The following is a 12,813-nucleotide window of genomic DNA, read 5'->3' as shown; positions in this document are numbered from 1 at the left end:
TTTTCCTCTCAGGATTTTGGCACGCACACACACATGCCAAGTGTGTAAGCCATACCGCTGGGTCTGGGACCCAGACTGAGAAACTGGCCACCAGCTGGCCCTGAACCCATGTTTCTAACAGCTAAAAAATTAACAGACCACCCTTAAGAGGCAGTGGGATTCTTTCCCGTAGGAGCGGAACGTGCACAAAGACAGACATGCTCTCCCTCAGGGAACAGGAGGTCGGGACCTCGGAGGTCTCTGCACCCTGTAGCTCTAACCTAGGGCTCTCTGGGACAAGCATGACATGGCTTGTGATCTCAGAGCAATGAGCAAGTGGCCTGTCTCAATGGCACGTTTATTAAACAGATGCTCACGACCGATTTTCACAACATCGAATCTCCCTTACTAAGGAAAAAATGGCCACCACAACAAGGTTGATGGGTCTAGATGATCCCCTCCACTGTCTGGAGGCCAAAGCCAGGGCCATCACTGGTCTTCCTCACCCTGGGGCTGATCTGATTTCATCTTCTTCACCTCCTCTCTGGCCAAGTGTCCCCGGAAGGCTGCTTGGATTTTGAGAGCAGCATACTCCTCCTTCTCCTTCTCTTCATCAGGAGACTCCTTCATTGAAAAGAGAAACCAAGAGACTGCTTAAACACCCATATTCTTGTGGATTCTAGGCTTCAGCTGTCTGACCTGCTGCTTCCCGAGGGAGTTTTACACGTGGCTATACTGTGCTCATACTGGCTGGGGGGGCTTTTGCTTGGTCACTCTTTACTACGTCTCAGCCGTAAAAGGTCATTGCCAACTTTTTAATTCCCCAAATAGCTCCTATTTAACTGTTTCCCGAGCAGTAACATGTTTTGGGGGAAACAAGTAAGGATCTAGAGGCATGGTAAAAGTGTTAAAAAGAATAGTAAAATGTGCTCTTTTAAATAATTATGATGGCATAAATGGGATTAAAATGTTAGCTTCTTTTTTTTTTTTTGGAGAGGATTTTGCTATAGGGTGCGTGTGCCTGCCAGAAAGATAAGAGAGAGACAGAGAGACAGAAAGGAAGAAATCATCCCCCAGGGGGATGGCCACGCCGCAATCCCTGCTCCTCCATTCTCCTCTCAGGATCTTGGGCACGCACGCACACGCGCTCGGAGTGAGTTTAAGCCACCGAGTCTGGGACTCGAACTGCAGTCGAATGTTAACTTCTTAACCTCTAAACAATTAGGCAGACATACGTGTGGAGTGCCAACCAGAAACCCGTGTGGCTCAGGGCTGTTAGCCCCACATGCCTCGCTGACCCTCGGCACACAGCATTGGTTTAAATTTAGTGTTATTTATTTACAGAGGATGAAATGCACATGTCTTACGTACACAAATGAATAGATGCATAGCTTTTAATACATATTTCAAAACTATGAAATGATATGTACATTTGGAAAGCTCGAGGCTCACTGGAAGGGCTCTCCCTCTTTCCAGATTGTGCTCCTGAGAGGTAGTGCTGTCAGGGTTGCCCGTACCCTGCCGAGGGAAAGAAATCCTCTATGTACACAGGGACCCAGAGCCTAGACATGCCTTTTTATACTGGAAGTGAGATCGAGCTAATCACAATGTCCTGCAACTCTTTCTTCCATGTGACAGGAAGTCTTAGTTCACTTCTGCCATTATTACTCAGTGGCAGCTCTGCCTGTCCTTTCTGTCCACTCACTTGTGAGCACCCCCCTGCGCCCCCCCCCCCCCGCCCCATGGCAGAGACAAGAGCACTCAGTCCCCGCTGAGACCCACTGTCCCTCCTCGTTGGGAAGGGCCTGCACGCTCTGCTCCAAGACAAGGACCCTGATTCTTGGACAGGGTGAAGAGGCCTCAACATGGAGACTGAAATTTTCTAAAATAAGGCCCTGGGGATTGAATGGTTCAAGAAAAAATAAACAGGCTGCCAAGTCTGTGGAACAGGTATTATGTTTGAGGGACTTGGGAGGCTTTAGCTGGAGGGTAAGAATGACGTGATGGTAGCTTGCATCTTCTCAGGTGCAACGTGTCAGTCCCCTTCTGTGTGGTTTTGTAAAGACCACCAGAAACTGGAAGCAGCCTGGGTGTGACCGTAGGTCGTGCACAGTGCCCGGGGAGTGTGCAGTGAGCGCTGGGTGCACGTGTGACAAAGGCAGGCCAGCATGAGCTTCCTGGAGGCAGGATTTGACTGAACCAACCTTTTTCTTCTTCTTTTAGTTTGTTAATGGGGTGTGTGCATTCATTGAAGAGAGACAGAGACAGAGAAAGCACACCTGCAGGGTGAGTAGCCACGCCGCAATCCCTTCTCCATTTTCCTCTCAGGATTTTGGCACGCACACACACATGCCAAGTGTGTAAGCCATACCGCTGGGTCTGGGACCCAGACTGAGAAACTGGCCACCAGCTGGCCCTGAACCCATGTTTCTAACAGCTAAAAAATTAACAGACCACCCTTAAGAGGCAGTGGGATTCTTTCCCGTAGGAGCGGAACGTGCACAAAGACAGACATGCTCTCCCTCAGGGAACAGGAGGTCGGGACCTCGGAGGTCTCTGCACCCTGTAGCTCTAACCTAGGGCTCTCTGGGACAAGCATGACATGGCTTGTGATCTCAGAGCAATGAGCAAGTGGCCTGTCTCAATGGCACGTTTATTAAACAGATGCTCACGACCGATTTTCACAACATCGAATCTCCCTTACTAAGGAAAAAATGGCCACCACAACAAGGTTGATGGGTCTAGATGATCCCCTCCACTGTCTGGAGGCCAAAGCCAGGGCCATCACTGGTCTTCCTCACCCTGGGGCTGATCTGATTTCATCTTCTTCACCTCCTCTCTGGCCAAGTGTCCCCGGAAGGCTGCTTGGATTTTGAGAGCAGCATACTCCTCCTTCTCCTTCTCTTCATCAGGAGACTCCTTCATTGAAAAGAGAAACCAAGAGACTGCTTAAACACCCATATTCTTGTGGATTCTAGGCTTCAGCTGTCTGACCTGCTGCTTCCCGAGGGAGTTTTACACGTGGCTATACTGTGCTCATACTGGCTGGGGGGGCTTTTGCTTGGTCACTCTTTACTACGTCTCAGCCGTAAAAGGTCATTGCCAACTTTTTAATTCCCCAAATAGCTCCTATTTAACTGTTTCCCGAGCAGTAACATGTTTTGGGGGAAACAAGTAAGGATCTAGAGGCATGGTAAAAGTGTTAAAAAGAATAGTAAAATGTGCTCTTTTAAATAATTATGATGGCATAAATGGGATTAAAATGTTAGCTTCTTTTTTTTTTTTTGGAGAGGATTTTGCTATAGGGTGCGTGTGCCTGCCAGAAAGATAAGAGAGAGACAGAGAGACAGAAAGGAAGAAATCATCCCCCAGGGGGATGGCCACGCCGCAATCCCTGCTCCTCCATTCTCCTCTCAGGATCTTGGGCACGCACGCACACGCGCTCGGAGTGAGTTTAAGCCACCGAGTCTGGGACTCGAACTGCAGTCGAATGTTAACTTCTTAACCTCTAAACAATTAGGCAGACATACGTGTGGAGTGCCAACCAGAAACCCGTGTGGCTCAGGGCTGTTAGCCCCACATGCCTCGCTGACCCTCGGCACACAGCATTGGTTTAAATTTAGTGTTATTTATTTACAGAGGATGAAATGCACATGTCTTACGTACACAAATGAATAGATGCATAGCTTTTAATACATATTTCAAAACTATGAAATGATATGTACATTTGGAAAGCTCGAGGCTCACTGGAAGGGCTCTCCCTCTTTCCAGATTGTGCTCCTGAGAGGTAGTGCTGTCAGGGTTGCCCGTACCCTGCCGAGGGAAAGAAATCCTCTATGTACACAGGGACCCAGAGCCTAGACATGCCTTTTTATACTGGAAGTGAGATCGAGCTAATCACAATGTCCTGCAACTCTTTCTTCCATGTGACAGGAAGTCTTAGTTCACTTCTGCCATTATTACTCAGTGGCAGCTCTGCCTGTCCTTTCTCTCAGTGACACCGGGTGCCCGGTCGCCGTGTACCCAGCGTCCTGTGGAGCATGGTCTTTCCACTGATGCACTTTATTACTCAGGCTCCCACCCCGGACCTGCGGGTCATCCGGACCCCCACATCACAAGCCAAAAGGCACATCTAACTCTTCAACTTTTACATGCAAACAAAATTGGACAAAGTCCTCTGAGGTGGTGCCTTAGTATGAGCAAACAAATTGCACTCAAGTCGGAAACCAGTGAGATCCCAATTCCAGCCCAAGAGAACCTGCATGGGGCACGGGTGAGACACAGGGAAGGAACCCCCGCTTCCTCCTCCCTCGCCCTCCCATCACATCTTAGCCGAAGGACCGGCTTCCTGGGTTTTACTGGCACAATCTGGATCACTTGGGAATGCTCACGGAGCCACGCCTTGCTGGGCAGGAAGAGAGGTGTTCCCTGAGGAGGACAGCCATTCCATTATGGGCTAACTGGGAGGTGAAGGCAGGAAAAGGAACTCAGAAATTGGGCCTTTGCCATCGTAGAGCGAGTCCTCTTCTCACTGGCCTGGTCCTCGTGAGTCTAGCTCCTGGTACAGACGGCGACCTGCTGCTCAACGCTTACTACTCCCGGCCTGGCTCGAGCACACCACAGTCTAAAAGTCTCTGTGTGGAACCAAGAAGCCACTCGTGCCAAAGACCTTGCATGGAAGAAGACACTATTCTGTTTGGCTGTATGTCACTTACTGCAACCTTCCCCTTGTGACCACTGAACTTTCACGTGTGGTGACATCAGTTAGTGAGAAATCCACAAGGTGGAAGATGAAGCTGAGGCAGCAAGGCCAGGGCTGTGAGCTGGGCCCCCCTTTCCCATGGGGAGATTGTCCACTAACGGTCTTAAGGAATTCCTCTACTGGAGGCATGGCTGGAAAATACCCACCAGCTGTTTATCACTGATGCTAATTATCTAGAAAGCAACGTCATAACCTAACAATACGGGAATGAACTGATCTATACGCAGAGCACGATTTTCAAGTGAGCAACACGGCTCTTCAGGGCCTATTGGTGCGGGGGTCACGTACTGAGGCGGTGGCCGGCGTCTCCTCCTCTCTCACAGACGTCTGGGGCTCTCCTTGTTCAGGCTCAGATTTCTCGGGTGGTTCTTGCTCCTGGGGACAGGGGAGAGGCTGAACAGACATTTCCAATATAGCAAAGTCTTGGACTTGACTGCTTAAGGGCAATTAAATACCACTTAGAGTTACTGAAAACGGGGAGAGTCAACATCTGTGTGAGCAGATATCAAAGCCTGAGGGACTGGTAAAATGTGGGTACCACAGTTTTATTGTAAAAAAGAGACAAACAATAAACGAAACAAAAGAACAGTCTTATACTAAAAGTTGATAAGCTGCTGTACCGAACCCTATCATGAGAAGTGCCACTGCTTCTAAAGCCAGAGTGAGATCAACACTGCTGTGTTCCTCAGTGTGAAGCCGGGTTGACTTTTTCCTTTTTTTCTGTACTGCACATACACTCATGACAGAAAGAGACAGAGAAAGGGAAAGTGAGAAATCACCCCCCCAGGAGGGATGCCATGCCACAATCCCTTCACTTCCATTCACCTCTTGGGATCTGGGGCATGCATGTACATGCACCCAGCATGGTTCTCAAGCTGTAGGGTCCAGGACTTGAACTGTGCAGTCAGCCATGTGCCGTCAACCTAACTACCCACCACTGGCCAGCCCCAGATTGCCTTTTATTATTTTTTTTAATAGAGGTTTTTGCCTTAGGGCGTGTGCGCTTGCTGGAGAGACAAACACAATGAGAGGGAAAGTGAGAAATCATTCCCGGGGGGATGACCATGTTACATTCCCTTCTCTTCCATTCTCCTCCCGGGATCATGGGCACACATGAACGTGCACCGGAGTGACTTAGAAACCACTGGGTCTGGGACTCAAGCCGAGGTTGAACATGTGGGAGTCCAGTGATGTAACTGCTTTGCCATCTGCTGGTCCCCCCGCCCCCGCTTTTTTTAGAGAGAGATAGGGTACTGTGTGCTCATCGGAGAGAGACAGAAAAGAGATCACTCCCCCACCCCCACCCCCCCCAGGGAGGATGGCCATACCGCAATCCATTTCTTCCATCTTCCTCTCGGAATTCTGGGCATGCAACACAAACACACTCAGTGTGAGTTTTAAACCACCCAGTCCAGGACTCGAACCGTGGTCAACTACATGGGAATCCAATGATGTAACCGTTACACTATCTGCCACTTTTTTTTTTTTTTAAGGTTTTTGCCAGGGGGCATGAACGTTCACTGGAGACAGAAACAGAGAGGGAAAGTGAGAAGTCACTCCCCAGGGGGGATGGCCATACTCAATATCCCCTCCTCCACTCTCCTCCTGGGAGTTCAGGAACCCACATGTGCCTGTTGTGATTTTCAAGCTACCAGGCCTGGGACTTGAACTGCAGTTGGCCAAGTGGGAGTCCAGTGCCTTAACCACCATGCCACCTGATGGCCACCCAAGTTGACTTTTTAATGAGGCTTATGAATTAAAAACTAAGTCAAAGAAGTGAGTTTTGCTGTGGTAATGGCTTGAATATGAACAGCCACCCGGTCCTTTGGGTCCCCCCCCCCCCCACGAGCTTTGCGACCTCACAACCATGTGAAGGGCCTCCCCGACCATGAGCGAGGAGGGAGGGCTTAAGGACAAGGAAGCTAATCAGGTCGTCTTTGGGATTCAGATAAAAAGGCCAGGAGGCACCCTGACTATTATTGGCACAAGAACTTGGAGTCTACAGCATCATCCCTTTGTTGTTACAAAGCAAGAATGCAGACTCCAGTAAATAACAACAACTGAACACCCCGCGTCCTCGACAGGATTTCCCTTCTGAACTTGTGACAGCTGCTTCTCCAGGAAGTCCCCGGATTGCTGGAGAGCAGATGTCCTCAAGACCTGAGCTGAGCCAACTCTCCTTAAATCTGCATTTGCTGCTGCTTTGCACTAATGGCATGGTCTCAGTTGTCCAGAGTAGTGTTCTCGATCCTTTTTTTTCCTTTTTTCGTGTCTGTGTTTGCGTGTCTGTGTTCTCATATTTTAATATACCTGTAAATTACTTTGGGAGCTTATGAAAATCCTGCTTGTGATTTGTAGACTTGGGGTAGGGCACACAACTTTGACTAAGTTCACAGCTGACGCAAATGATCTTGATCCACACAGCCTCTCTCTAATTTGCCAGAAGATGCATGCATCCACTGGAGACAGAGAGGGCAAGTGAGAAAACACCCTCCCTGGGGGACGGGCACACTGAGAGCCCTTCTCCGCCTCTCCCTCCGTCCGGGCTCTGGGAAGGCATGCTCACTGGCCGGCCGTGCCCATCAGGCTGCTGCGTCTTCCCAAGGCCATACCTTGAACGCATGGTTGTTATAGAAGCGGTCATCTATCTTTGTCCCCCATTCTGCTGGGTCAAAGCTGGTTTCTAGATAACAAAAACGTAATAATTTACAAAAGTAAACTTACAATCGTAACACAAAACAAGTTTTCCATTTCAAATCATAGCTTCTAATAGTTGAAAATCTTCCTGAACTATATTAAAAAGTATGCTAAGTAGTCAGAAAGTTTGGGAAAGTGAAGGATGGGAGAGGATTTTGTTTTTGTCTTTTTTTATCTTTTATTTTTGGTCAGAGAGTGTATGCACTCATCAGAGACGGAGATGAGACAGGACCCCTTGGGGCGTGGTCATGCCACAACCCTTCCCCTCTGCCTCTCTCCGTTCAGGACCTAAGTCACACACAGGGACATTTGCCTGGTGTGTTTAAGCTGCCACGTCTGGCCTCAGTCAGCCAGTAAGCCTGTGCCGTCCATCGGTCACCATAAAGCAACCTGTTTTAGTTTATTATTATTTTTTTAATTAGCCATATTATATAGACAGTTGACAGAGGAAGAATTTTTAAAAATGTTAAATTTATTATCATTATTTTTTTAAGAGTTTTTTTTTGTTTGTTTGTTTGTTTGTTTTTGTTTTTTTTTTGCTATAGGGTGTATGTGTTCACCAGAGAAACAGAAAAGTGAGAAATCATTCCCCAGGAGGATGGCCATGGCCATGCCACAGTTCCTTCTCTTCCACTCTCTTCTTGGGATTTTGGGCAGGGGCGCACACACACCCAGTCTGAGTTTTAAACTATTGGGTCCAGGATACGAATCACAGTTGACTATGTGAGAGTCCAGCAACACAGACATTATGCCATCTGCTAGTTCCATTGTTATTATTTTTAATGTGCTATAGGGCACGTGTGCTCACCAGAGAGCTAGAGACAAGGGTAGGGGGAGAGAGAGAGAGAGAGGGAGAGTGAGAAAGCAAGCCACCAGGTCTGGGATTTAAACCAGTCAGCCTTGTGGGAGTCTAGCACCTCAACCACCATATCACCTGCTGGTCCAAGAGAGAATTTAAGCAGATTTTTTTTCTTTAAGTTCTCATTATGGAAAAATTCAAGCTTAGAAAGTAGAGAGACTAGTACAATAATTCTCTATGCATATTCTCTAAGATTAAACAGTGATCAATTCATGAGTTACCTTTTTTTTTTTTTTAAGAAAGATTTTTACTATAGAGTGCATGAGCTCACTGGAGACAGAAAGACAGTGAGAAATCACTCCCCGGGGATGGGCATTCCACAATCCCCTTCTCCACCCTCCCCTAAGGATCTTGGGCACACACGCGCATGTGCCCAGCATGAGTTTTAAGCCTCCCGGTCTGGGACTCAAAGTGCACTTGGCCATGTAGGAGTCTAGCACCTCAACTACCATGTCACCTGCAGGTCCTGAGCTACTTTATCTATAACCCTTTCTTCTGTCCCCCCCCCCCATTACTTTCAAGTTGACCCCAACCATTCTACCATTTTATCTACATTTATTTCAAAATGCATCTGGGCCTTTGTGAAATATAACCCAAAGCCATATCACACTTAGGAATACTAACAAGAATTCCTTAAAGTCATTACCTATTCAGTGAACTATCTAAATTTCCCATTGTCTAGTTTACTTTTTATTGTTCAAGTCAGGACCCCAAACTGGAGCCTTTAGCCATCTTTTATGTCTTCTTATGGAATCCCTCCTTCTATTTTCTCCCATCCATTCATTGAGGAAATTGAGTCATTTTTCCTTGGGAGTTTTCACAGTTCAGATATTCCTGACTCTATCCCCGTGGTGGCTGTTCCTCTGCCTTTGAATTTCCCATAAACTGGTAATTAGATCTAGTTTCTATCCAGTTCAGGTTTGATTGCTTTTGGCAAGAATATTTGAAGGGCAGTGTGTATACATCTATCAGAATATCTGTATCTGTATCTATATCTATACACACACACACTCTATAATTTTATATAATTTTTTTTGGAGAGGTTTTTGCTACAGGGCACGTGTGCTCGCCAGAAAGACAGAGACAGAGATAGAACGCAAGAAATCACCCCCCCCCCCCAGGGGATGGCCACGCTGCAATCTCTTCTGCTCCATTCTCCTCTTGGGATCTTGGGCACGCACGCACACGCGCCTGGCATGAGTTTAAGCCACTGGGTCTGGGACTTGAACTGCAGCCGACTACATGGGAGTTCAGCAACATAGCCATTATGCTAACTGCTGGTCCCTCTATAATTTATATATATATTAGAATTTTTATGGGCCCATTGATGATCACTGCTTAGGTCATTTCTCAGGGATGCCAAATGGTAATGTTTTCAGTTGATCATTTATTTCTGGAGTGCTCGGTATAGACAAACTTCCCCACTTCAGCTATGGGGTAAACTTAAAGTACAGTTCTTACAGGAAACTAGAGCTTTGGCTCTTTCTTACAGGAAACTAGAGCTTTGGATCTTTCCCTCTGTTGACCAGTTTCACAATCATCACTTGGTGCCTGGGATCTTCTCAAGAGGACCAGAGTGCTCTGCGGTCCTAAACCATTATAGACTCATGGATAGCTGGTAGGGTACGCGTAGTGCGTGGTGCACAGCACCCGGTGCAGGGTACGCGTAGTGCGTGGTGCACAGCACCCGGTGCAGGGTACGCGTAGTGCGTGGTGCACAGCACCCGGTGCAGGGTACACGTAGTGCGTGGTGCACACCACCCGGTGCAGGGTACATGTACAGTGTACACCATTCGGTGCATAATGTATGTATTACATGGTATGTGCCATGGTATGTTCTCTACTGCTATACTGGCATACTCTCTGTATATACTAATATATACTCTACTGTATGCTATGGTTTCTGTGCTAGTATACACTAACACGTTTCCCATCACAAAAGTAAAGACTAGTAACCATCTGTGAGAGATAATGCAGGAGAACTCTTTTTTTTTTTTGGGAGGTTTTTCGCTATAGGGCGCATGCGCTCGCCAGACAGACAGAGAGAGACATAGAGACAGAAAGCGAGAAATCACCCCGCCGCAATCCCTTCTCCTCCATTCTCCTCTGGGATCTTGGGCACGCACGCACACGCGCCCGGTGTGAGTTTTTATTTTTTTTAAGCCACCGGGTCTGGGATGCGAACTGTGGTCGACTACGTGGGAGTCCAGTGACATAGCCATTATGCTAACTGCTGGTTCCCTGCAGGAGAACTCTTGCACTATACAAGACTGGGTTAGAGGTCTGTGTTTTTTTTTTTTGTGCCTTTTTGAAGGAGACTAAATTCTGATACCTGCATGGTCAGATAACCCACTGCTCGTTGACGTGGTGGAAATGGGTGTGGTGTTAAATGGTTTTCTCCAGGGACCAGCAGATGGCATAATGGTTCTATCGCTGGACTTCCACGTGGCCAACTATAGTTTGAATCCCAGACCCAGTGGCTTGAAACTCATACTGAGCTCATGTGCGTGCATGCCCAGGATCTTGGGAGGAGGAGGAACTGTGGTGTGGCCATCTCCTGGGAGGTGATTTCTCACTTTCCCATTTACTGTCTCTGTTTCTTTCTCTCTCTCTCTCTCTCTCTCTGGGAAGCACACATACCCTAAGGCAAATACCTAAAAAAAAAAAAAAATTAAAAAACGGTTTTCTCCATTCATTAGTTAGAAAGTGCATGTCCAGAGACCACGAATCTGAATCATCATTTTATTAGTTAGAAAGTGCATGTCCAGAGACCACGAATCTGAATCACCATGATCCCGTAACCCTGACTCAGGAACTCTGAGTTTCAAAGGTAAATAAGTGGTTAATTTCTAAAATTGTTATGACAAGGTTAATACTCACCTTTTCCCCCAAAGGATTTCTTTTAATATGCCCCCCATACCCTCGGTGGTGGAACTTAATTCAGATTGTGCAATAAACATTTGCTGACTAGACACGGTCAGGGTATCAGCAGGGGTGCTGTGCTCCGGGAGGTGCTGGCCCCACAAGGGGAGCAAAAGCGCCAAGTCAAGCAGCCAGCATGGCTTGATGTGCCTGGGCCAGGTCCCCTACCTAGCTAAGCTGCATTCCCACAGAAGGTACATTTGCTGGTGGCTGGTTCTCACCATCTTCACTATGGAGTCAGAACACTGCAACCACAGTTATGACAGCAAAAGCTTATACCAAAAGGTTGTTCTGGTAAATAATGGGTCTTTAAGTACAAACTCATAGCTGTAAGATTCCCACTTGGACCACTGGGTCAGGCCTTGAAGGTAATGAACCCTCCGCCTGGGATTTGTAGATTTTATTTCTGGGAGTGAAGGAACTTCGTTTTGGCTCTCAACTAAAGAGTCGCTGTCGGCAAGGGTCTTAATCTGTGCAGGATCCGTCCTGGAGAGTACAGAAATATAAAGTTTCCTTCCTGAGCTGGCAGCTCACCTTTCGAAGCAATTTGTCCTACTGCAGAAGTTTTATATACCCAGTGAAAACCTATTTAACCTAAGTGTACAAGGGTGTTTTATTTTTTTAGCCTTTGCTATAGGATGTGAGCACTTGCTGGAGAGGGACAGAGAGAGGCAGGGAGAGAGAGACAAAGAGAGAGATAAAGAAAGTGAGAAATCACCTCTTGGGGAGATGCATGTTGCATCTTGGGATTCGGGCAGGCACATGCCCTGCCCTGTCTTCCAAGCCACCGGGTCTAGGACTTAACTGCAGTGGCCATGTGGGGATCCGGTCACCTTAACCACTATGCAACCTGGCTGGCTCATCATTATTATTTCTTACACGTGTAATATTTGAAAGTGAGAAGAATCCAAGTTTAAAGAAAGCCACCAACTTTCCTCTCAAGAGGAACAGTCACCTGCCAGAAAGGCAGGGAGATCTGCTGGAAGGTGGAGGGGCAGGGCTCTGCGGCGCTGTCCCCTCCCAGTGTCCACGAGGATACCATGCAGGCCTCCCGCACTGCACAGCACTCCGAGAACCGTCAGAGGCTCCCTTCTAACCACAGCAACTATGATCGGAAGCTACCTGCTTGCTAAAGGCTTTCTATGGGATAGAGACGGTTTGGAGCAAGCTTTACCATATCCACGTGCTGAGTCTCTTATTATTATTATTTTAGAATTATTTTCTTTAACTTGACAGCGCGAGAGAGACAGAGGGACAGTGAGAAAGCATGCCGCCAAGTCCGGGACTCGAACCGCGGCCCACAATGTGGAGCCCAGCGTCCTTAACCACTACACTACCTGCTGGCCCCTGAGTCTCTTATTTTTTAAGAATGCCATTTTTAGAATGCTTACTCTCTCTCTTCTCTAGAAGGTTCTCAAAATAGGCTGCCGCAAACGCCGGTATATTGTCGGGTTGCTCCCGCAGAATCTCGCGAGTCAGCCCTTCCAGCAGGTTCCCAAATCCCTGCGGGATGCGGTAGTGGGTGTTGGAGAACGGGATCGACATCCTGGGACGCCCCGGCCGTGTTCCTAAAGGGCCAGAGAGCGGCTCTTCA

General features: G+C 47.7%; 1 protein-coding gene and 1 long non-coding RNA gene across 3 annotated transcripts; both read right to left on the bottom strand.

Moving 5' to 3' along the window:
* Positions 1-318: 318 nt before the first annotated feature.
* LOC106735103 (uncharacterized) lies at positions 319-1,491 on the bottom strand. Its single transcript, XR_001370524.2, has 2 exons — positions 1,410-1,491; positions 319-603 (listed from the first exon to the last, which is right to left on the bottom strand). It is a non-coding gene; the product is annotated as an uncharacterized LOC106735103 (long non-coding RNA).
* Positions 1,492-2,613: 1,122 nt separating this feature from the next.
* SPA17 (sperm autoantigenic protein 17) lies at positions 2,614-12,807 on the bottom strand. 2 transcript variants are annotated; one of them, XM_006140575.1, is made up of 4 exons: positions 12,611-12,807; positions 7,354-7,424; positions 5,030-5,134; positions 2,614-2,898 (listed from the first exon to the last, which is right to left on the bottom strand). In XM_006140575.1, the coding sequence occupies exons 1-4, from the start codon at positions 12,762-12,764 to the stop codon at positions 2,764-2,766; spliced, it is 465 nt and encodes a 154-aa protein (XP_006140637.1). In that variant the 5' UTR covers positions 12,765-12,807; the 3' UTR covers positions 2,614-2,763. The 2 variants fall into 2 exon arrangements, with proteins under 2 accessions (XP_006140637.1, XP_006140638.1); XM_006140576.1 differs by having other exon boundaries at positions 5,030-5,116.
* Between the last annotated feature and the right edge of the window lie 6 nt (positions 12,808-12,813).

This window comes from Tupaia chinensis, unplaced genomic scaffold (genome assembly GCF_000334495.1).
Source record: "Tupaia chinensis unplaced genomic scaffold, TupChi_1.0 Scaffold000037_4, whole genome shotgun sequence".
Taxonomy (NCBI): Eukaryota; Metazoa; Chordata; class Mammalia; order Scandentia; family Tupaiidae; genus Tupaia; species Tupaia belangeri.
The sequence above is the reverse complement of the archived record's forward strand: the minus strand, read 5'-3'. Positions and strand labels throughout refer to the sequence as shown.